Here is a 25,325-nt window from a genome sequence, read left to right on the forward strand (position 1 = left end):
CAATTCCAAGGAACTCAACTTGCAAATATTCGTTACTTTATCATTTACTTTAAATAACTTAGAAATGTTGTTGTCATATTAATGCAATATGTCTGGGACAAATTTGCCTCTCACGCCCCCCATCACCAGGCCACCATTTGGCAATGACTGGAGACAGTTTTAGTTCTTGTGATTTGGTGGGAGAACACGTGCTACTGGCTTCTAGTGTGTAGAGGCTAGAGCTGCTGACAAACATACACAGAGCACAGGACGACCCCCAATAGCAAATTATCTGACCCCAGATGTCCCTAGTGCCAAGACTGAGAAACCCTGCAGTATGACATATTACCTAATTTACTATTGATTAATCCCCTAGTAATGAGCATTAAAAAAGACACAAATATTATTTCTGAAGGTAGATTTCCTTATGATAATGCGGTAACTTGAAATCAAGCTAGCATTTTCCATCCTATAATTTTAATTATTTGCTAATTTTATGTCAGGGGACATAAAATTGCAAATGCCTGAGTGGAATTTGAGTATCTAAAGAAAGTTTCCTGGTAAAAACTTCATCTTAAAAACAGAACTCAGCATGTACCATATTGGCAATAATGCCTATTTTAACAAGAGGAGAACAGTAGCACCAGCAATAAACTTTCTTTGGATTGGAAAGGCACTGTGTAATTGCCCCTGCACATTTCTCTCTTGACTGCTTTATTTAGACGAGCACAATGTTTAGGTCTTAGCTCCTATGCATATATCTTACGAAGTAATGCTGGAGGCCCTGAAGGATGTTTCTCGTGGCTTTGACTTAAAATATTCCAGAGATAACCCACTTGCACTGCAGGTGACATTCAAAATAGAAACAAAATTCATTCCCAATCTGCCTTCCCTAAAATGGAACTTTCTTCCATAAAATGGAAGGCCAACAAATGGAAGGGGTTGAGCAAATACCTTGGAGATGCGATGGCCCCATGCCAGGGAGCATACAAAGCACTGAGAAGCCTGACCCCAGGTGCTACCCACAGGTCTAGACCACTTTCTGAAAGGCCGGGGAGGATAGCATGCAGTCACATGACCAGGAAGTCCCCGTGGGCACGAGCAACACCTTTGCCTGCTTGCCTGCCTCAACAAGCCTCACCTAGGCTTGGACCAAGAATAATGGCAGGGCCTGTGATAAGGTCACAGTGATAAGTCTGCCCTTATCATGAGTGGCTTGCCCTTTGCACACTCTCAGGGATGGACTTTGAAAACTATATTCATGGTAAAGATCCTGAAATTCTTTCCTAATCACCAAGGGAAGGATCGGTCTTGGCTCCGTGTTCCAATTTCCTGGTCAGATCCCACAGGTTACCGTGAAAGTGCCCATCTCCACATATCCAGGGATTGACTCTCAGACCTCTGAATTCGTGTTTTTCTGTTCCAGGACATGGGAAGAAGGCAAGGTGCTCATCTTTGATGACTCTTTCGAGCACGAGGTGTGGCAGGACGCTGTGTCTTTCCGGCTGATCTTCATCGTGGATGTGTGGCACCCAGAGCTGACACCCCAGCAGAGACACAGCCTTCCTGCGATTTAGCATGTCGTGCAGGCTTGGGACACACTGGAGAGAGGCTGCCTGCTGACTCAATCTCCTCGGGTGTGGGGACAGAGGTTCCAAGTTTGAGGGCCCATCATTCTCTTGATGGGCAGCTCTCCCAATTCTAAGGCTCCTCCTAGGGTTAGAAGACAGTAAATGGAATATTTTGCCTTGCTGCAGTTCACGTTGAAAGCCCCCCACTGTCCTTCATCCCATGACAGCACCCATCATCTGATGCCGTATTTGCCGTGAAGACGTGAGAGCTTCTGCCTTGTCAGCCAAAGATATTTTTTCCCCCTTTGAAGAGGCCTCAGTCAGTGTCCAATGAGAATTCATGTAGAAACTGTGAATGGATCACTTCAGTTTGTAATTTTTCTATGCAATTATATTTTTCTAGGGTATCTAGGCCATGGTTTTCATCATGTACCACTTCTTTTTTGTTGAGTTTAATAATAAGCTGTGTAAATGCTTTACTTCTAGCTGACTTAATGGTGACTTCCCCTGTGAACTCACACTTCCCTCTTTTAATTCTGTTTAGTAAAAGACACTCATAAAGAAGCAATTTTATTTTCCTAATACAAAGGGGAAAGATGTAATTACGCTGATGTCTGTGAACTGTACTGCTTCCCACCCACTGAATCTGTTTGCTTTCTTATCTTCATTGAGAGCCATTGTCTTAATGTCTCTCCTCGCCATGCAAATGGTGGAGATGCTGTCTAAGAGGAGCTTTTCACACTGAAACAGGACACAGAGCCATTTTATATTGAGTCACAAAAGTGTCACCAGTAAATTTTTTTAATGCCAAGAATTAGAACTGAAAAAAAAAAAAAAGTAACATTACTCAAAGTAAAAATTTTCTCTCGGGATGAGGCAGACAGGCAGCTGCCAGGACATCTGGCTCCTTGGGCTCTTTGGCATCTGAGACAGGCACCGAATCCAGAGTCTCTTTGCCTGTTGTAAATCCCTGTACATGGATTCCCATCGCAGTTTTATAAAAATACGAAGGATGGCAGAGCGGAAGCCCAAGAATGCCAGGGTCTTGGTCCTGGGTTTAGGATCGCCTTCTTCTCTGAAAGAGTTCGAAAGACTCTTCTCTTTTCCTGGCTTGAGAAACTTCTGCCATTTAAATAGAGCTTAGAAGTAGCAGTTGTTATCCACAGGTTAGCTCTAATCTTATCCACAGCATAGAAACAACTGTTGGAAAAATGGTCTTGCCTACTTATTCCAAAGATGATCAAATCATTAATTTAGAAGGGCATTGATGTATTAAATATTTCATGTTTCCAATCAAACTAGACATGTTACATATACGAATGTAAGGTTGCTCATGCACCTGAACTTTAAGCCAATATGAACAAAAATGCTGAAGAAATGACAGGTTATCAGATTTCATTCATGGGTAGAAAAAACACTTGTGCTTCCTTTCCATCTAAGGACAAGGAGGATGATTTATCTCTTTTAAAAAGAGTTCTTTACCATCAAAATGTACCCTTTTTGCTTGACATTAGCTTCCAGGTAGAAGGGTTTGTAAAATATTTGTCCTGTTCCCTTCTGTTTTGCCAAAAACAGTCCCACTCAAATAGATGAAGAAGCATGTGAGGAAAGTCTCCAAATGAATGACCACAGTCCAGAAGAAAAACCAAGCTCTTGAAAAATCAAAAGGAGTTTTGTCCTTCAGTATTTATTGAACAGAAGGAATGACTGACAAAGGACAATACAATCCAATGCTCATGTAATAACATTCATGTCACTTCTTGAATTTGGTTCTCGGATGTATATTGCATATACATAAAGAAATTTAAAGTATAAGTTGTCAGTGTTAAACCATCATCTTACATTCATTTAATGAAGTCATGGCATAGAGTGAAAACTAGCTCTTAACTTAATAATTATAATATGGTATTTAAAATCAGGTCACTACAGTAGGATTCTCAATATCACCAATTGAAAAGCCAGAATTACTACTGTTGCAAAGTGTTGGCAATAATTGATTCCTGTAGCATTTTAAATACTTGGATCCCACAACTGTTTTATAAACCCGGTCATAACATGGATTTTCTAACTCACTTTAATTCTTTATCTTTCTTCCCTATGGAATTCCTCATGGAATATAAGAAAAGTGTTTCAGTCGCTGCATGGGTAGAGTTATCTCAGCGTTCCTGTTTTGTTATTTGAAATGTCTACACAAAACAAATGGGTTTTATGTATACCATAATCCAGTCGGTCAAGAAATATTTTTAATTCTATTTCAATTTTATTTCAAGGGTAGAATACAAAAATTACGTCTCTTATTCTCCTCTGCCAGTAGAAAATAAATTAAAACACTAGATTCATTGAGAAAGAGATGTAATAAATGGTTAAGATTCGTAATAATATCTACCTAGGTTGATTATGGCCAGTTGAATCACCTCTTTTCTTTGAATTTTTAGTTAATCCTCCCAAGTCCTTAAAACATAAAATCATATTTTTCTGCCCAACTAAAATATCTTTTATTTGACACTGAGCACCAAGTGGTCATACTGATTAATGCTCATGTCATGTGGATGGCTGGGAAGATATGAGATGCCTTAAACACAAACGGGTTTTGGGAAACATGGCACGAATAAGGATATCCTATCCTATGTTACCTGTTTCTCTCTATTTAATTTCTTTTGAATGGATAGTTGGGGACTCCCATTTCTACGAAGAATAGACAAAGAAATAAAATGATCTTTGGCATTTTATCCCGCATTCCTAATCTTCTCTTATTGTCAGTACTTGCATATTTAGCCATCGTTAAGGGTCTTCCTCCATGATTGGTACCTACTCTCTCAGCAACAGCCAGCTCCATTCTCCATACCTTTAACTGGTTGGGGGGAGGGCGGGGAGGGAGTGGGGGCCATTAAATGCTTTTGTAGCACTTTTCTTGCCTGTAGTGACCCAAGTGTGGCAATTTGAATGAATCCATTAATCACTGACATGTGTTTTCGATGAGGCCCCACCCCTCCCTCCACAATCTCATGTTGCCTGTGGAAAGTCACGTTATTAAGATGAAATAATCGTATTTCAGGTTGTGTGTGTCTTTTTTTTAAGCCAGATCATGGTAATCATCTGGTGGCCTGACAAGAGATGTGACATCAAAATTGTTCTTGCAGGTTCTCAAAATAAGCAAACTCTGTGAAGAGCGAGACCTACAAGGACATGCCCTTGGACTGAACAATCCAATGCTGGTGATGAGGTCAAAGAAAATAATTCACTAAGAATGGAAATGATTTGAGATACTACTGTCTTGGGGCTTTGCACTACGTTGAGCTTGACAATTGGGTCTGCACAGTTTCCTTCTCATATATCTACTTGGAAATGCACTTAATCTTAAGTCACAAAACTTAGAGTGGGTCTCTGTGGTACCTCAGAAAAATCCTGGCACTAACACGGTGTGTGCATCAAATTTAGTTTTCCTTTTTGCAGTTCATTTAATACCATAAATACGGGGGAGGGGGAATCATGTTGACATGACTGCCTTTGCTTCACCTCCAGTCCCCTCACCAAAAAGAAGAAAAAAAAAAAATCTCTCAAGTCTTTGTTCAACTTTGGCTGCTCAGACCAATGGCTGGTGACAGTCATCACTAGGTGGTGGGAGTGGAGGGCCTTGTGTCAAGCGGAACGCACGTGTCCCTGTGGGTCAGTTGCGCACACGCGCTTCCTGGGTGTCTGATCCACTGCAGGCTGGCGATCTGCGAGAGCATGGGGTGACTCGGGGTTCAGTCCAGAGCGAGGAGGGGCTGAGTGTTGTCATTCTCTCCCTTCTCCTCATGTTTCAGGGTCCCAGCTTCTACCACGGACTGAGATCTAATAAATGAGAAGGAGAAAGATACAATTACAGACAATTCACGGTGGCAACAATGTTGGAATCTTGGACAACATTCAGATTTTATGCTCCCCTTAAGAATCAAAACACTCAAAATAACTATATAATTTTCCTCTTTTTGGTATCTCTCTTTTTCTTGCTTTTTTTTTTTTTTTTTTTTTTGCCTTTTATAGGGAGAGGCATCTTAGAATTTTCTTGGCCGAGATCTCTGTCGGTAAAAGCAACACGTGTTCTCGCAACAAATCTGCCCCCCCACCCCGCCCCGGTGTCTAAACATTCTGGGGATCTTGAGATGCATCAAATCAAATAAATCTTGTTGGGAGTTTTTTAATGTTTCCTAATACTTTTTAGAGCCCTTGCTTTTCAATGTCATAGCAAACTATCGTGTGTGATGTTAAGACTATGAGGCTTGGAATCAGGTCGGTAAATGCAGACTCTGCCCTTTACTGACTGAAGAGCCCTTGGGCGGGTTCTTAAAACTCTCTGCACCTTTACTCTCTCACCAGCAAATCACAACTATTACCTCCCTCCCACAATTGTTGATAAGGACTGAAACTAGTAATGCTCACAAAGCCTTTGACATGGAATTTTAGTTAAGAATGTATGGAGCATTCTAGCATCACCATTATTGCAATGATAGCAGTGATCTTTAGTTTCTGATATGTCCTCTCATACTGGATAATGAGTTTCTTTTTTGGTTCTACAACGTGGATTGAAACTGAAATTATTTTCCAGCTCATAGAGAGAAGGTTATAAGAAATATACATGTGATGAACACTCAATAAATGGTCACATACTAAAAAAAAAAAAAAAAAAAAAAAAGTATTTCAAGCCTTAAGAAGATGGTTGTATTTGATAATGTGCAGTAACATGTTAACTCAGGAGCCTGAGTCACCCAAAGCCTCCCCATTCCAAATGTCCCTTGACCGGCTGTTCTGAACCCTTGGAGTATCCCACCTGAGAGAAGTGTCTTTGTGTGCCTGAGACTTTGGGCCATGCCTTAGTTCATTCCAACAACGTGATTAACTGTGAATGCCTTTTTTGTACATCTGGGTGTGGGGACACACCATGTCAGTTTGACCTCTCATGGTGGCAGGTGGGGAAGGAGGAGCTGAGGACTGCATGTCTGGGTGATGGGCTCCTCCCCTCCCACAAAAATTCTGGACACCAAGGCATTGGTGAATTTCCCCGGTTGGCCACACCTGGTGAGTGTTGTCACACATTGCCGAGAGAATTAAGCTCTATCAGGACAACTGGGCAGCGTGCGAGGGGTCCAGAGCACCTGCCCTCCACCCAGCACACTTTTCTCCTTTGCCGACTTTAATCGGTATTCTTTCGCTGTAACAAACCATAACTGAGCGTAACAGCTTTGTTGGGGCCCATGAGTCCTTCTGGCAAATTACTAATCCTGGAGGTGGTCGAAAGGACTCCCAAAACAGTATATAAAAACACTAAAACTTGTTTTGTATGCACCTGGTATCGATGTAAGTTCTTCACATGTATTAACTTACTTCATTTTCACAACCCTAAGGAGTGGTGCTATTATGATCTCCGTGGCAGAGTTGTTCAGCTGAATGATCTAATGTTCCTTCCACCCCACGGCAAAAATAACTTTCTGCCTGAGATTCTTATCTCCATTCAGGCTGTGTATGTACCACAGAACATTTAAAGAAACTAAGCAGCAAATGCATACAGTTGTCTCCAAACAGTCGATTTTGATGAGAAAAATCAATCCGGCCAAACAGTGCAACTTTAGGTACCAAGCCTAACCTTTGAAAGTGAAATGTAGGGGCGCCTGGCTGGCTCAGTGGCTCAGAAGTGGCTTACTCTCAGGTCGTGAGATCAAGCTCCACGGCGAACTCTGAGCAAGGCTCAGAGTCTGCTGAAGATTCTCTCTCCTCCCTCTGCTCCCCCTCCCCGCTCCCGCTCTCAAATAAACACATAAATCTTTTTTAAAAGATAAAGTGAAATAGATTTATTTACTCCTGGGACAGGGCAGAGGAAGCCCCAGCTTGGAGTCTAGCTCAGTTCTTTTATATGTTTCCTATGCATTTCCTCCTGCTTTAGCGAAGGGCTTGGGTGTGTGTGTGTGTGTGTGTGTGTGTGTGTGTGTGTGTGTGTGTGTGTGTGTGGACAGTGGCGTAGAGTGATAGATTTATATCAGGAACAGAAAAGCTGAAAGCCCGGGGCGCCTGGGTGGCTCAGTCAAATAAGTGGCTGCCTTTGGCTCAGGTCCTGATCTCAGGGTCCTGGGATCGAGTCCCGAGTCAGGCTGTCTGCTCGGTGGGAAGTCTGCTTCTCCCTCTCCCTCAGTGCTCTCTCGCTCTCAAAGAAATAAATAAGATCTTAAAAAAAAAGAAAATCTGAAAACTCAGAATGCACTAAAACAAGTCTGAAGAATACCAGAGGGACACAACTGCCTCCACAGCCACCTCCTTCTGGCACCTGACAGTTGCCGGCTTTGTCCTCAGGCCCCCGGGAGAGTGGAAGATACTGATGGCTGTCCCCCTTCAGAGATCTTACACTGCACGTCCCTTCTTTCATGCCAGTTGGCTCTATTTTACCACAGGGCAAGGAATCATAGCCACAGCGAGACAAGACCCCTCAGTGACCCATCGAGACTGACCCAGTAAGGGGCCATGCAGCCTCTTCTTGAACATATATCCAACTTGAGAACCTCACTCCTCCATGCCCGTAGAGAGGCAACTCTACTGGAAAGTTCTTCCTTTCGGGGTTAAAGCCTCTGCCTTTGGCTCAGGTCATGATCCCAGGGTCCTGGGATCAAGCCCCACATCGGGCTCTCTGCTCGGTGGGGAGCCTGCTTCCTCCTCTCTCTCTCTCTCTGCCTGCCTCCCTGCCTAATTGTGATCTCCATCTGTCAAATAAATTAATAAAATCTTAAAAAAAAAAAAAAAAGACGGAAGAAAGTTCTTGCTTTCCCTGAATTCAAACCCGTCTTTTTGCAGCTTCTATATACTATTTCTGGTTCTGTCTGCTGCGGCCATCAGTGTCCACTGGTCCACATAATCAGGCTTTAAGTGTTTATCTAGTGATCTCGTCACCAGCTAGACCCCAAGACCTGCCCTTTCACTGCGCACCTGCTTATACGCACTGACTTTTGTCCCCCATTTTTCCCTTCAGCTCTTCTTTCCAGTTCATCTCTTGACTCAGGCCCATAATACCGGAAACCCCCCTCTAACAAGACCTCCAGCCTGCCCAGACCACCCAGACCAGCTTGAGCCAAAACCCCTCCTCACGTCTGCACAGAAGGGCCATGGAGTGACCTCCAGAACTACCGACAGCTACCTTTCTCTCGTGATCCTGAGGAGGAGCACAAGCCTCGTTTACATAACATACAAATTACGGCTAGGCGTGTTCAACCTTATGCCCACGCCTACATAGGGTGACAAGGATCTGCCTTTTAAATATTCACCCCAGTCCCAACTAAAAGAAGCCTATCTGCCCTTGCTTGAGGAGTCACGCCTTTGGAGGTTATACCCTTGGGATCTCCTTATTTGTTGCAGGTCAAGTTTCCTTTGTGTGACAACTCACCTGGGTGCAGTTTCTACTGGCGACTCACCAAGTTGCAAACTCCCATTGGTTGCATGACACCCTCAGCCCTCTCCCGGCCATCACCGAGGCTAACCAGATTCCTCTTGTTAGATTTGCCAAGAGTTCTAAAATTACCCCTGGGACGCTCTCTCGCATCTCTTCATCAACTCGTTGCCCACAGGGTGTCACCTCAAAACGGAGGGAAGTTATTGCTTCCCTTTTTTTCCCCCTTGCTGTATGTTTCTGTGGAAGCATAGAAAATGCGCCTAGAATCGCATTAGCCTTTCTGGCACTCAAACAACATAGCTGAGGAAAATTTAGTTATATTTGCATATGCTGCTGATAAACCGTTTCTCTTCCATCTTGAAGGTGCGTGGTTGAAGATTCAATTTCTTATTTTTAAATTTGGCTCAGATCTCCATCCTATCTCCGGGTTTTTTGTTTTTGGTTTTTGGGGTTTTTTTTGGGGGGAGGGGTTCTTGAAAATTGTTATCCATCCAAATCATTGTCCGTGACTTTAACAAGTATTGGATTTGTTTCCAAACTTTCCCCGTCCCTATTTGGGGAGTACCTATGGGAAAAAAAAATCCACAAATTGTCAAATATTGAATTTTCAAACAAAAATCATTTATTTTTACTCACTTATAGCAAGAAATGTTTGAGAATGTCTCCTGATATATGCCAGGGACTGTGAGCAAATATTCAGGAACTGTACTTCTCTTGTGGAAATATTGTTTCAGTTACCCAGTGTGAGAGGAACAAACAGATGTGGGGTTACTCTGATAGGCACCCAGAGGAGAGAGTGTTTGGAGGTGAGGCATTAGCTCTAGCAGGACAGGAAGGAAGGAAAAAGCTATCATTGGCACAGTGACATCATTCTCGGTCCCAGTTCAGATGACCCTCTTCCCTTCCACTTGGAGTCAAATTTAGATCGATGTGATTTCTTTCAATACCTGTACTGACAGCAGGCACACAAGAATGGAGGCTTTCTTATCTCGGTCAATACACTGTGTGTCTTGGGGGAGCGACGGGTTTAACAATTGAACAATACGGAGATGCTGAGCGTGAGGGACCGAATGAAACACTTTCTTTCTTATCTGTGTTTCCCCTGATTGAATAGATGACCAGAGCCTTTTTTACTTTTGGCAGGGTGTGTTTACCTGGACACACAACAGACATTTGATATAAGGAGCACTCTACATTGTGAGACAGTTGAAATTCGGAAAACAGAAAGCAAATGTTGCTTTTTTTAAAAAGCTGGTATAAATAAACGAAACCAAGAGAAACACCCTTCTTAAATGTCGCCCTCTGGACATTTAGCAGAGTCAAAGCACTCTGAGAAGACTGATCACTGGCTCACTGATAAAAATGTCTCCACCACTTGTACACAGAGGGCTCAGAAATGGTGCGTTTAGCGCTTTAACCCCGGGACTAGCCGCTCGCCTTGCTACTCCCTTGTCCAGGTCACACTTGGAGGTAATCTCTCCATTCAGTGGCTTTGCCAAGAAGCTGAACACTTTCCCAAGAAGCTGAACACTTCCACCGACATAAACATTTTAGACTTTTCTCTGTGGTCCTTCTTGCAACACTGAAAACCAGCTTGACCCCAAGGGCAGACGGGGTTGGGGCGGGGAACATGAGGAGGGATCTGAGCTATTTCAGCCCTGCTTATCTCAGTGGTGTAGCAGACTACCCTAACAAAGCCTTCATGCTAGCCTTCATTGCTGAGTTTTGTTTTCCTGCCATCATATTCGTTCCCTCCCTCCCACCCTCTCTCCCATTCCCTCGCCCTTTCTACCCTCTACCTTCTTCACTTCTCCAATGTTTGGAACTCTCCCCACTCCATATCATTAAAGGTCTCTAGCCATGGTGGAATTTTACGGATTCTGAAGCCAAATAAATTCCAGAAAGAACAAGATGAAGATGGGAAACGTTCACCGTGAGCTAGTCCATTCCGCAAAGACTCATGTTGCATTGAGACTTCTAAGACTTTGTTGCACTGCTTTATCTCCACAGCCATCACCACATAGTCTTCTTACTAATGAACTGCCATTGCCTGGCTTTGGCTGTGTGGACCCCGGATAAGGGCACAGCAACTCTGCCCTTCAACCTGCGTCAAGAGTCACAGGAGGCCCGAGAGGTAAGGAGACTTGGAGGCAATTAAGTCAATCCCTCCTTTAACTCAGGTCCTGACCACTTGTTTTCCAAAGACCAACCTCGTCACTTCACCAGGAAGGACTCCACAGTCCTGGTTTTACTTCTTAAAGTCAAGGATGGCCTTGGTTTTTAGACTAGCACAGAATTGTCTGATATCCTAGTAAGCCTATCTAACGACTTCTAAGCAGAAAGAATATTTTTCTAAAAATGTGTCTTTAAATAATTCTTCTAGGTAATTCTTTTTTTTAATTTTTAATTTTTATTATCATATAATGTATTATTAGCCCCAGGGGTACAGGTCTGTGAATTGCCAGGTTTATGCACTTCACAGCACTCACCATAGCCACATACCTTCCCCAACGTCCATAACCCAACCACCCTCTCCCTACCCCTCTCCCCCAGGCAACCCTCAGTTTGTTTTGTGAGATTAAGAGTCTCTTATGGTTTGTCTCCCTCCTGATCCCATCTTGTTTCATTTTTTCCTTCCCTACCCCACAAGCCCCCCACTTTGCCTCTCAACTTCCTCATATCAGGTCTTCTAAGTAATTCTACCAAGCCTCTTTTTCTCCCTGTGATTTCAAGTATCAAGGAAATTCCCCTGGCGAGCTCCAGCCTGGGCTTGAATGATGGCTCCATCCCTGTCTTTGTGCTCCTGGGCAGATGCTACCCTCTCCTGTGTAAGATGGAGACATGATACCATGCCCGGTAGGAATAGAGAATTAGACGGGTAGGGACATGTAAAGTGTTCAGCTAAACGTATTCACTCACTTTTAGGTTTTATTACTCTGCCCTTTTGCAGATAAGAAAATTAAGGTCCGGAAATATTGAGTTCTTTTATAAATTGAGCCACAAAGCATGAATTCAACTCAAAGTTTCCGTAGCTTCTTTGTGAAATTTACAAGAGAGAAAGGTGTGTATTCGTGCATCATGTAACCTAACACTAAATGAAGAAGTAACATTTAAAATTGATAAAGACCAACATTTTAAAAAATTCAAAATAAGTGATGAGGCTATTCCTCGTAATGTTAGCCTTATGACCTTACCCTATGTTTTTAGAAGTAACACAGACTCTTCCATCTGATTAACAATTTTTTTAAAGATTTTATTTATTTATTTGGCAGATGGAGATCACAATTAGGCAGAGAGGCAGGCAGAGAGAGAGAAAGGAGGAAGCAGGCTTCCTGCTGAGCAGCAGAGCCTGATGCAGGGCTCGATCCCAGAACCCTGGGATCATGACCTAAGCTGAAGGCAGAGGCTTTAACCCACTGAGCCACCCAGGCAATTATTTATGTAGCTTTCAGTGCAACATAATTTTAGTTGCTTCCAACTGCGTAAAGCAATACTCAGCTTCTTTCTACCATAACACCTTTGCTAATGGCCTTGATAAGCAGTTCAAGGAATATCTGTAAGACATATGCTCTGTTCACTAACAAACTTTCCATAATCAAAATCATTGTTGCAGCAACCTGATCATGCTCACTGGGAACAATTAATGTTTACTGAACCAAATAAATCATGAATCATAAATCAATAAATCATGTTTTTAAAAGATTAGCCTAAATACTTCTCACAGAAAGCAGGAAAGTTTTACCTTATCAAAGTGAAGAAATAAACAAACTTTCCTTGACACGAACAATACCATTCACCACATTTACTGAACTGCAAATATAAAGAAACCGACCCAAGAAAAATATTCTATTACTTTTGAAGCGAACTGTTTTTAGAGAGCGCTAAATATTCAGCTTAACTCTTGCGTATATGTACCATAACTCAAATTTAAATGTATAATGTATTTCTACTTAACTGTGATGGGCTTGGGCACTGCCGACTAATCTTATAACAAGGAAGAAAGAGCCAAGAAAAACCACATGCACCTTCAGAAAGGACGAAAGCAGTTGCTTTTGTGAAATTAGGCTGGCAAGTGAATAGGATTAGAGCAACACGGTCCCACACGGAGCCCTAAGCACACACGGCTATGGAGGACTTGAGATGGGGCTGGTCTGAATTGAGATGGTCTGTAAAGGTATTGAATACACTGGATTTTGAAGATAATATAAAAAAATAGATTGTAAAGTGTCTCATTAATACATTTTAAAATTGCATATTAAAATCATAATTTTTGTATATGTTGGGTTAAAGGAAACATTATTAAAATTAATTTTGCCTGTTTTTTTTGTAATGTGACTGCAAGACATCTCAAACAGCTTTATGTGTGTGGCTCGCATTGAATTTCTATTGGGCAACCTTGGTCTAGAGCCTTGTTTACTCCATCATGCTTGTGGCTGAGCCCAGAATAATATACTAATCCTCATTCAGAAATGCATAGTCATTTTAAAGGGCCTCAGCAACATTATTATCTGTCATCACCAACATCACTGCTCTAAGCTCATTCCATGCTTTAACCCATTTGACCTTCCCACTAACACACACAAAGTCCTGTGGGACGTGAGAGCCATTTTCTGAGTATCACTGTTGTTGCTTGAACTAGAAAGAAATTTCTTTAGTTTAGACTCTATTAATTTACTGTCATTTAGATGAAGGTTCACATGTACCTTTATTATATCTCTAAATGAATAAATAAAATGAAAAACCTTTAGGAAAGAATTTTAACTACCTAAAGAAAAAGAAAGAAGTTCTTGCTGCACCTGTAGCAAAATTAATATTGACTTTAAGTTATGACTGCTGATGTTTTTTGCTGTTCTTTATAAGGGGCCCAGGAGAAGTGAGCTGATGAAAGATTACTAGGCTCGGGATTAAGTGCTTCTTCTTGTCAGCATGTCACTAACTTGAGTTGGGCTCTGTGGAGTACCTCACTCAGCTTCTCTGGCCCCACATTCTTCACCTGTAAAATGACAATCTTGGATGAAGTAATATATTTAGCCTCCAAGATTCCATGAACTCCACCAGACTGGAGCCCACCATTTGTTCTTAAAAATCATTAAATCTTGAAAATCATTGTTTCACATTTCTCCAGTTTAGACATTAAGCTAATGGGCTCACATTGCCTAAGCCCCTCTCTATCTTTGTTTTTGCCTCCTTCTAGAAAAGCATAAAAATACTAAAAATGCCAAGAGTTGGCCAGGACTTGGAATGCCTTTCCTGAAGTTAGTATGTGCCCAACATATTTAGATATCAGGGGTCAAAACAATTTATCTTTTGAAAATCTTTTTTGCTTCTATAAGTTTCTAAATGTTGAATTCAAAGTTGCCGGGGGCCACTTAATAGCTATTTTCCTGTGTCATTGTTCAAGTATTTTAGTTTATTTAAACTATCACACTGTGGGCCCTTGGGTGGCTCAGTTGTTTGAGCGTCTGCCTTCCACTTAGGTCATGATCCCAGGGTTCTGGGATCGAGTCCCGCCTCAGGCCCCTAGCTCAGCAGAGAATCTGCTTCTTCCTCTATATCCCCCGCCCCTTGCCCATGATTTCTGTCTGTCTCTCAAATAAATAAATAAATAAATAAAATCTTTAAAATAAAGACAGTAAAATATCTTATTGCTACACATGATCTGTGCATGGATCGTAGATTCGTGCTGCAGAGGGTAGATGCCACGGGACCTGTAGCCACTAAGGGTTTTTCAGGATGCCCCAAAATTCCCCTTGGTGCTTGTTTGCCACCGTCTCAAGTCTGTTTGAAAGTGTTTTGAAAGAGATTTCAACACATACTTCATTTGTCTATTTTTAGAATTATCACCTCCAGGAGACTGCCCCATCTCCACGGCTGGTTGTAATTATTGTCACCCCCACCATCATCACCATCGACAGCCACCACAACCGTTCTTTGAACACTACTGCTTGCCAAGCCATGCACTAAGTGGCACTGAGCCTGCATTATCTTTGTTTAAAACTCACGAGGATCTTCGAAGGTGGGTATGGTTCATTCCATTTTGCAGATCAAGCAACCAAACCTCTGAGAAGCTGATTTACTTGCTCCAGATCATCCTAGTTAGCTGTGGAACTAGAATCTGAACCCAAATGTAAGTCAACAGTCTACATTCTTGAACACTATGCTCTCCTGTGCAAAAATTATCTAAAACTTAGTAAGAAACCAAAGGACATTTTATATATATATATATATATATATATATATATATATATATATATCAGGAACTGGTAATAGTCAAGTTCTCAGAGAAGCCTTTCTCCTATTGTTATTGACGAATCCAAAAGTTAGCACAATTGTCTGTTATGTATAAAAACTTGATTTTAGGCAAGTGAATGAAATCAGCAAAGGAAATAGCAGAACTTCATTCAGGAAAAAAATGTGTTGTAAGAATTACATTTAATGTGATTGTATCTTTATCTCTAATAACCAGCAGGATATTTAATAATACTTCAAGATTCTTTCTTCTAAATGTACAGCATTCACGCAAATAGCTGGCAAGGCCTAGACAAGAGTGCAGCGGGGTCAATAGAGAAAGTAGAGGCTGGAGAAAGGGAGCAGCTTTGGTTTGACCAAGAACAGAGCTCAGCTGCCAGAAGACGAGCCAGTCCGGGCACCCGGACGTGGGGGCATGCAGGGATGGGGGAATGGCGCCCAGAAAGGCCGAGGTGGAAACTGGCAGGTGCAAATGGACATTCTGCTTAATTTATTTACAAAGGAGTTTATCACCCTTTATGAAGCTATACGTTCCTGTCATAGTAACTCCCAGTTCCTTGGCTGTAAAATGGAGAGAACATTACCATATTCTCCACAGGGCTATGAGAGATAAAAAATATAATAAAGTGCTTGCAGGTCTTTCAAGGAGAAACGATTTCAATTGGAAGGCTTTATCATTTTACAGACACGTTTCTGAGTATGGTTTCCTGGCGTGAACAAGTAACACCCTGCTTGTCTGATGACAGAGATAGCCCGATAGCCCGTGTCTGTCCACGGAGGAAACCAAAGACCGAAAACTTAGAACAGGAATTTTAACCTCACCGAGCAATTTACTAAAGAATTCCTATTAAGCAGAGTCACCCGAAGACACCAGAAGGGTGAGAATATTCAAGGTCGTCCCTAGCGTTGTTGAACCCAAATGCTTCATGAGAACCCCAGGTGTCAGGGTGAGTCTAGAGACATTTTAGGACCCCATCCCTATCTGAGCCAGTCAGCTCTTCCTGCGATCATTCCAGATTCTGCACGTGTTGGGGGTGGGGGGTTTCCCAAGGTATGAGGAACGGAATACACTGTGGTAAGTACTTAGACGTGGACTCAGCTGTTCTGAGATGGTCACAGGAGCATTCAAATCATACGTTTTTCACACGCAGATATTTCTGGAGAGGTTTGTTCCCGACTCCCCATCATAACTTAAAATAGCATCGCTGCAAATGGCTGCAGGTGTCCGCACCACCTGCTTTGAATGGAGTCATCGTTCCTTAGAATTAGACCCGCACAAAGAGCCACCAGTCAGTTTCAGAGCATCCCTAATTGTTCCTAATTACTCTCCTCCCTCTGGAATTGGTGATGTACCCCCTCAGAGGAGCTCCTTTGGTAGAACTGGCATATAATGTTCTGAAGCAGGTCGAGAAATACCGAAAGCTGTCAAGAACCAAGACAATGAGGATGACTCATGCTATCTGAGTTTGAAGAAGACAGCTAGAGTTCTCGAAAAAAACTACCTTTCCGAAGTCTATTTTTTGCGTCCAATGACAGTATGTTAAAGGTCTTTTTTGATATTACTCTAGGAGTCTGAATATCAATTTTCTTCCTGAATGTCTGCATTTTCCCCACTCATAGTGGGGACTGAGGACGACACAGTACATAGCGAGCGTGATGGCAGAAGTTGCTTTTCAAAGGGAGGACTGGAGCTGGCGGGAATGGGCACAGACAGCAGGGACAGCTGCAGTACTTTGAGAAGGCACACCCCGCAACCCCACAAAGATGTTTAGAAAGCCTTGTGGAATGAATGGAGGGAAACGCACAAATAGAGGGAAAACAGTTCTGATAAAGGAGACAGAGCATTTGACTTGGAAAGAAGAGAACGAAATTTATGGCATTTTGCCACCTACGGGCTCTGTCACCTGGGCTAAGTCATTTAACCTCTGTGTACTTCAGCCATGTTATCTATAACATGGGAATAATCCTCTATTTTTATCTACTTTAAATCTATTCTTTAAGGTATCTACTTTTTAAAAAATCTGTGTGTTTTTTTTACTCTCAACACCTGAAAGGCTCTGTTGTCAAGAAGGTTCAGGACAGGGATGTCTGGGTGGCTCAGTTGGTTTAACGTCTGCCTTCGGCTCAGGTCAGGATCCCAGGGTCCTGGCATTGAGTTCCACATCGGATTCCCTGCCCTGCTTCTCCCTCTGCTTGCTGCTCCCCCTGCCTGTGTTCCCTTTACTCTGAAAAGTAAAATCTTTAAGGAAAAAAAAAAAAAGGCAGCTCAGGACAAGTCCAGGAATGTGTGTCTCTACTCTGGCCTATAGGAAAATAGTACAGTCTGGGGCCTTGCCACCTTTAAGCACCTTTAGCGTGGTCCCCAGAGGAGCTGCACGGGCACTGCTTGGGGGCTGATTAGGAATGCAGATTCCCAGGCTCACCCCAGACCTGTGGAATCAGAAGGTGCATTTTAACAAGGTCCCGGGGCTTCATATACACGTTAAAATTGGCAAAGCGTTGCTCCAAAGCCAACGCTGCAGAAATCTTCCCCTCAAGCAGAGCTATAAGGATTTGTCAGGCATGGTTCATTCCAACCAAATTCCTGATTCTGTTCTCCCATTTCCTTGATGTCTTAAAGAGTTAAATGAGTTCATAAAGTATCTTACTTATTCCTGGAGAATAGCTCTCAGTTGAGGAATATCTGTCTTCATATCAGAAAAAGCATTTGGGGTGGGGAAGAACAGAAATCTTTCAGACATTCAAGGTTGGGGCGTTGAGGTCCCCTCTGCTTTGCCACTTTACATTTTGTCCTTGTCTATATCATACAATAAATTCTTTCATGAGTTTGGGCATATGCTGTATGCTCACTGAGGAAGGAAAAAATCTCTGGCTGCAAGGTACTCACATGAAAAAGAGGGAGGTTAATATAAAAAAACCTGTCTGGCCCTTCTACAGCTGTTCATACATTCCAGAGGGAGTGCCGAGACTCAGGGGTCAATCAGAATGAGGCCTCCCCACACTGGGCATCAGTCTAGGTGTTGGGCCACAGAACGGACCCTGTCAGGTGACCTGTGATTGCAGATGTGGTGGGGGCTGACCCAGGCAATGAAACATAGCAAATGGAAAGTTCTGGAAACAGAGAAGTGCTGGTAAGCAGAGGAATTGAGTGGTGTGATGAAGAGGGCCCAGGGAAAGCAGACATGCTGCTTAGTCAGGAAATACCCCCAGCAACAACACATCTTGCTGAGCCTACCAATGTGACCCTCAAGTCATGAGGCCCAATGGACATCTTCCAATCTTCATCTTACTTGGTATCTGGCAGCAGTCAATTGAGTTGGCCACTCTGCCCTTCTTGAAACTTCCCTCTATCCCTTTGGCTCCAGGGACACCATATATCTGGTTTACCTCCTAGCACTTTGGATGTTCACTCTGCATTTCTCCTCCATTCCTATGGCACATATTCCTTGCTTTACACTTTTGAGCCCTTAATTTATGTTCATTCCAGAATTCTTTTCTGAGCTTTAGAACCATCCATGCAATGGCCTATGTGACTACTCTAACTGGATAACACGTAAGACTTCACACCAACCAAGTCCAAACCTGAACTCATAAAACTTCTCCTCGAGTCAGCACCTCCTCCAGAATTGCCCGTCTTGATAGATGGGACTGCTCTCCATCCAGGTACACCTACCAGGGACCTCCAGTTGTTCCTGAAATCTTTTATTTGTTCCCCATAACCACTAGATTGTAAAGTCTTATTTTACCCATCAAGTGTTTTTCAGTCTGTCTTCTCTTTGCCCCATCCAACCACCGTAATTTGAGTTTCCACCATCTCTTACCTTCACTGTCTCAGGAGCCCCAGATGGTCTCCTCACCCTTGCTTTCTCCCGCTTTAGTTCAATCTTTTCACAACAGACAGAGTGAGCTTTTTAATAAGCCCAATATATTCATATCATTTTCTTGCTTAAGATCTTTCTATGAGTCTCCATTGCTCATGAGTCCAAGTCAAGACTATGAGGTCCTGCACAGCAGACCCCTGCATACCTCCCTGGCCATTCTTTCCCTTACTTTCTGCTCTCCAACCCCTTTTAGCTTGTTTATTTTTTAAATTCTGTATTTCAGGGGCACCAAGGTGGCTCAAGTGGTTAAGCATCTGCCTTCAGCTCAGGTCATGATCTCAGAGTCCTGGGATCGAGCCCCACATCAGGCTCTCCACTCAAGGGTGAATCTGCTTCTCCCTCCCTCTGTGATCTCTCTCACTTTCACTGTCTCTCAAATAAATAAATAAATGCAAATCTTTTAAAAATAAAAAAATAATAAATTCTGTATTTCATTGAGTCTTAGAGGTCATCAATTAAAGAATCTGTCCTGATTTCAGAAATTTCTAATGTAAGAAAAAAAAAATCTTATAATTGTTAGAACACAGTAGTTCTGGCATGTCGCCCTGCCCTTTCCAAATGCAAGGTTTCTGCTCCCACATCACCCCTTCTTTTCCTTGGGAAACTCTTTTTCTCATCCTTCCAGTCTCAGCTTCTGTGTGAGCTCTTCAGGGAGGTCCTTTCGGACCACCACGATGGTCCCATCACAGGTTGGGACCCCATCATGCACCCCCATTTTGCACTAGAATTTTACAGAGCACTTAATTGTGGTGATAATGAAACAGTCTTTTGTAGGGGTGCCTGGGTGGCTCAGTGGGTTAAAGCCTCTGCCTTCAGTTCAGGTCATGATCTCAGGGTCCTGGGATCGAGCCCCGCATTGGGCTCTCTGATCGGCGGGGAGCCTGCTTTCCTTCCTCTCTCCCTGCCTGCCTCTCTGCCTACCTGTGATCTCTGTCTGTCAAATAAATAAATAAAATGAAATAAAATTTTAAAAAAAGAAACAGTCTTTTGTATAGTCATGTGTTCAAGGTCTTTTTCCCTTAACAGATTATGGACTCAGAGCAGGAGATAATCATGCTATCATCAGCAGCTAAGACTTATCCTTGTTTCATGTAATCCTCACAGCACCATAATAAGGCACATCTATGACTACACCTGTCCCTTTGAGATAGGGAAACAAGGCCATAGAAAGATAGCTGCTCAGGTCACATGACTATTAATTTGAACGCCTAGAATCTGATTTCAGATTGTGGTCTCTTAACCTACTTTTTAGTAGGCACTCAGTAAATATTTGTTGAATGAATAAATGAATAAAGTCTTCAAAAAGTTAAATATTGTAATTATTGTTAATGGAGTTCTAGAAACTAAGAGAAATAATAAGACTAATGAGTCAGTTTGTGATAAACCCAGAAAGGATTTCAAATTTTAATCAAGCACTGATCACAAAGACCATGTCACTGTCTCATTCTATTATGGATGATTTGCAACAATTTCCTCATCACTCTACAAAGTACCCTATTCCTAACAGCATTTACTGTCATTTCTTTCTTTCCTTTTTTCCTTCCTTCCTTCTTTCCCTCCTGTATTTTTTGCCTTCCTTCTTTCCTATTACCCTTCTGTTTTCTCCCTCACTCTCTCCTTTTCCCCTTCCTTGCTTCCTCACAGAATATACACTGAGCATCTATGACATACTAGGGAAACTGTGGTGCATAGGATATACACTGATGAATGAAACCACAATCCCTGCCCTCGGACTGTATATAACGTATAGAAGGGAGATTTCATAGGTAAGTAAAACCAACAAATATGTGGTTATGGAATTGTATCCCTGTTAAGAAGGAAATAGTTCAGCGGTAGAAAATAGCAGGATGGGAAGAGCAGGACCCATGGGAATGGGGTGGGTGAAGAACTCCCTTCAAGGGAGTAACTGGAAAAGCCAGACCTGATCACGGAGGAGTCGGCCACCAGTGAGGGGGAGAGCGTCCCAGGGCAGGGGAGGCCCAGGCGCAGGACAAAGCCGGGCACACTGAGCTGGGTACAGGAAGCCAGGGTGGCCAGGCCTGCCGTAAGGAAGAGCAGCCTTTATTTGACACAGAAGACCAAGGGGTGGTCTTGGGGGCTGTTAGGCCAGAGAGCGCCCTCATTAACATTTCTAAAGATTACCCTCTAGACTAGATGGATAGCAGTTTAGATGAGAGGGATGGAGAGGAGGGAGAGTAACAAAGACCAACAGAGGGTGGGCAGAGACTGCCTTGGCTGGGAAGTGGGAAACCAGGGCTGTATGAAGGCCCAGTTGGGTGGGTGGGTGGGGTCTGTGTTGCTGATTCCTCGCTGATTCCTTGGTTTTACCCGTTCCCGTTCCCTGTTTTCACTGTACCTGGCTGTCTTCTGGGTGCAGGGCTCTAATACTGGCTCCTTGCATAAATTAAGGCAAAGAGAAGGGAAATAACCAACGTCAGTCTGACTTCTAACCAGGGATTCAAGTCATGTCCCTCCAACCCCTTATCACTAATTGTTATTTGCCTCTCTATCAGGGAGTCGGGAATTTTCATTGTTAGGGAGAAGCTTCCATTGGGAAAGTAATCAAAACTCTGAACAAAATGGAAATCCTATGAATAAGGCTGGGGAAGAAAGGAAGGTACGACTTATCATTGTCCTGCTCCTCTGTGGTGTCTGCAGACTTCTCCTGCTACGGCTGCTGGACCCTGACAGTGACCCCTGGAGGTTAGAGCCCCTTTATACTTGAGGAAGCCAAGACGCGGTGAGGTTAATGGACTTACCCAAGGTCCCATAACTAGAAAAATCAGAAGAAAGTGATCAGAACCCACTTCTGCTCTGAGAGGGGCAGATCGAGAAAAAAAGATAGAGAGGCAAAGAAATGTGCAACCACGAAAAGTCACAGAGTCACAAAGCTGAAGCAGGCAGGCCATAGGATGCGTAACCCGTGATGCTCGTCTGGGAGAGCAGCGGAGGAACGTGACTCAGGGCTCCCCGGGGCTGATCACCACAACCACAGCAACGCAACAGCCATCTCTGAAGGGAGACAGTGAGGAAGTTTCCAGTGAGATGCTGGAAGCTCTAAAGTTCTCTTTGGCCTCAGCATAGAAACTCAAAGGCTGTAGTCTGGACACCTTAAGCCCAGACGATATGTACAAGGTTTCCCTTAGGTTTCTAAACATGCACCGTAATTCTGTCTGCAAGCAGCACGTCGGTTTTAGGAATGACACTGCAGACAGATTTTGATCACCTGTTATGACAAATATTTGTTTTCAGCCATATGATCATCAAAGCTCACAAGCGAGAGTCATTGCTGGCTATCCGATGTTGGGCACAAACAACATCAGCTTTATTGGAATCGAGCAAATGTTTGTTTACCAAAAGCAATATGTTCACAAGACACAAACGTTCTTTGTTTTTCTTGCCCAGACGACATTCCCTATCCAACTGGCCGCATCTGACCACTGTGCTCCGGTAAACAGGAAATCCTTTCCAGAACACACATCTTGGGCAACCGAACAGTTTGCGCTCGAAACTACTCTGTCATTTAACCACATCTGCTTGTTTCTCTTGAAATCAACCAGACTTGGTTGCTTTGCCAGGAGCTTCGAGCTCTTTATTTCCCAACTTTTCATGTCATTCGTTAAAAAAGGAGGGGAGATATGGCCTTGAACACAACAGCTTATCCAGCCCCATTCATTTTCTTATTGACCAAACTCATTGTATAGATTTTCTTTCACTCGGATGTTACATGGCTGTAAAGGATGCCCATCTTCAATTCTGCCACGGAAAAGAAAACTGTAGAAAAGCAGAAGATCCATCTCAGCCTGACGCGTGAGTAGTGAGGAGGCTATGCAGCTACTTTTCTTTGTTCCTTAAGAAATGTTAACCAATTCTTGTCGGTATCCATGAAACACACCAGTATCCAAAAACTGACATAAAACGCTGGGCATTCACAGCTCACTCAAGGGGTCTTTGGTTCTGAAAGTGGTGACCTCTCAGACATTAGCTGCCTAAGTAGGAGTGAGGGACACCCCGGAACTAAGAAGTTCAATCGTGTTTGAACTGGAAACTAGTCACCAGACAACTTAGAGGGCAGTAGAGACTGTGGGTCATTCATTAAGAAATGATGCATTTGTGATTTTATTGAACATAACATCCATATGGAACATCTGTTGCTGGGCCACACAGTAAAACGGACCCTTTTTGCTCCGACTGCTAGGAAGACAAGGGTCCTCCTATTCCACACTGCCACCCCTCATTCTTTTCCTATGGGGTGTATTTCATGATGATGTATGACTTCTGCCGGAAATGGGTAGCTATCCAGCAAATGCATACATTCACCCCATAAAAAGAGGACCGTATGCTGGAAGATCGCCAAGGTCATGGCCAATTCTACTGACAGCTGAAAATAGTTAAACTGACTTTTACTGCCCAGGCAGGAGCCAAAATTTCCTTCTGGCTCAGAAATCTGAACTCAACCCAGGCATACACCCAGCTTCTCCCCTTCTCCCAAATTGGATGGCTCATAATAGCTCTATGACATTGTCCTCACTTCTTCTAGGAGGGGTGTTTAGGAAACACAAAGGTGGAGGCATTTGGTCAAAAGGATCAGAAGTAATTCTACCACACAGAGCAGCTGGCCAAGACCCCAAAGCATCAGCTCTTCTCGCTGTCCAGCATATAATGTCCACCAGAGTGGACCATTTCTCTGAAAGTTGGGGGCCATTCTTCACTGGTGCAAGAGGAAATGCTGCTAGGTTTTCTAAGGGTTCCTCCTCTATAAATACTTGTCTGGCTCCCTGATAAGTGCTGAAGTTCTAATAAATAAAACAGGAGTTAGTTTTCAGGCTGCACTGAAAACTAACCAAGACATTTCTGGCGATTTCAAGAATTGATGGTTTTGATTCTATGAACGCTATCATCACATAGCTAAAAAACAGAACCCCAAAGCCTGGAGACAAGCATCTTTAAATGTAAACACGCAGTGAAGGCACCTGAATCATCGCTGTGTCAGGCCAGTTAGAAAGCTGGTACAGAGATAACAACCAAACTGTTAAGACTGTGCTCACGTGCACGGTGCAGGGTCGCTGCTTTTTGCCCCGGTGTGCTGTGCTGACACCCGTCTTTGGATTCCGTGAAGGAAAGGGGCCCGTGGCCTGCACGAGGAAGAGCTCAGCAAATACCAGTTGGAGAGACATAGCCAGGGTGGGCGTGGCCAGTGCTCCTGGCCCCGCCCCCGACTCTGCAAGTTAGAACACCTCTCCCTGCATCTTCAAAGCATCTCCAAAGACACTCGGCTCTCTCTGCTTTTCTGAACAGACTGACTCCACTGGGCCTGGGTGGTTGGGTGTAGTGCTAACTCTGTGCAGCTCATCTGCAGCCCAAGGGAAGCAAAACGTGTTATTCTGCTCTGGTAACTGCAGGACTTCTGAGAAGGAGCCACCGTTCCACCAACACCAGGCTTGGAGTTTCTCTTTCAGCGCTTGAGACGACAATCTCTTTGGGAAATTCGTGAGCCAACAAGACTGCAGTACCACCTCGTACCTTAGATAAAATAATACTCCCTTTCCTTGTGTGGCAGATTGAGCCAGATCAAAATGCGGTTAGGTACACCTGAGCCCATGGGTGGGGACCTCCAGGAAGCAATGAGAATGACAATTGTCAGCCAAGGTTCAGACCTAGTGGGTCTCTATGAACTTGAATCAGTTTCCTGATTTTCCATTTCCAACATTGGCACGGTGTTTACCTACCCTAGTCTCTGGGAGGCAAGTGCACAGAAAGATTCCTACAATAAAATAGCTTTGGTGACATAGATTTTTACCCTGTGAGACCTCTCAGGACCCTGACTATGATAAATAAAGAAGAAAAATATTTTTTTAAATCTAAGCCCATGAAAAAAAGAGGGCACGTCTGTGTACCATTTACTTTCACTTTTCAAGCTACAAAATATTGACTATGTATGGAGCAACTGCCGTGTGCAAGACACCATGATTCTAGAAGAAGCCAGATGCAGGGCCATACAGAAAACCCCCAGATGAAAAGACAGGGGGCTTAAGCCTTAGTCCTAGCGACTTCATATAAGCAGTAATGGGCAAAGGGATGGGCAGATAGTTTCCCATTATTGTTTATAAGCTGCAAAACTTAACAGAATTTACCATCTAGGAGTCTAAAATAAAATTAAATAGTAAGTAACCTTGTTTTCATTAAAATTAAAGATCTTAAGCTCATTCTATGAAATAATACTGACTACATTAT

At 43.1% G+C, this 25,325-nt stretch overlaps 2 protein-coding genes across 2 annotated transcripts in view; one reads left to right on the top strand and one right to left on the bottom strand.

Moving 5' to 3' along the window:
* Positions 1 to 5,090, top strand: part of LOC111155391 (aspartyl/asparaginyl beta-hydroxylase-like) — a 157,816-nt gene extending 152,726 nt beyond the window's left edge. The window contains exon 23 of the mRNA XM_022515542.1: positions 1,406 to 5,090. Coding sequence (XP_022371250.1) covers positions 1,406 to 1,556 — 151 coding nt within the window. The 3' untranslated portion in view covers positions 1,557 to 5,090. The remainder of the gene's footprint in view (positions 1 to 1,405) is intronic.
* Positions 5,086 to 25,325, bottom strand: part of LOC111155375 (clavesin 1) — a 184,053-nt gene continuing 163,813 nt past the window's right edge. The window contains exon 6 of the mRNA XM_022515523.1: positions 5,086 to 5,384. Coding sequence (XP_022371231.1) covers positions 5,297 to 5,384 — 88 coding nt within the window. The 3' untranslated portion in view covers positions 5,086 to 5,296. The remainder of the gene's footprint in view (positions 5,385 to 25,325) is intronic.

Source organism: Enhydra lutris, unplaced genomic scaffold (assembly GCF_002288905.1).
Source record: "Enhydra lutris kenyoni isolate GAN:26980312 unplaced genomic scaffold, ASM228890v2 scaffoldscaffold41, whole genome shotgun sequence".
NCBI classification, from domain to species: Eukaryota; Metazoa; Chordata; class Mammalia; order Carnivora; family Mustelidae; genus Enhydra; species Enhydra lutris.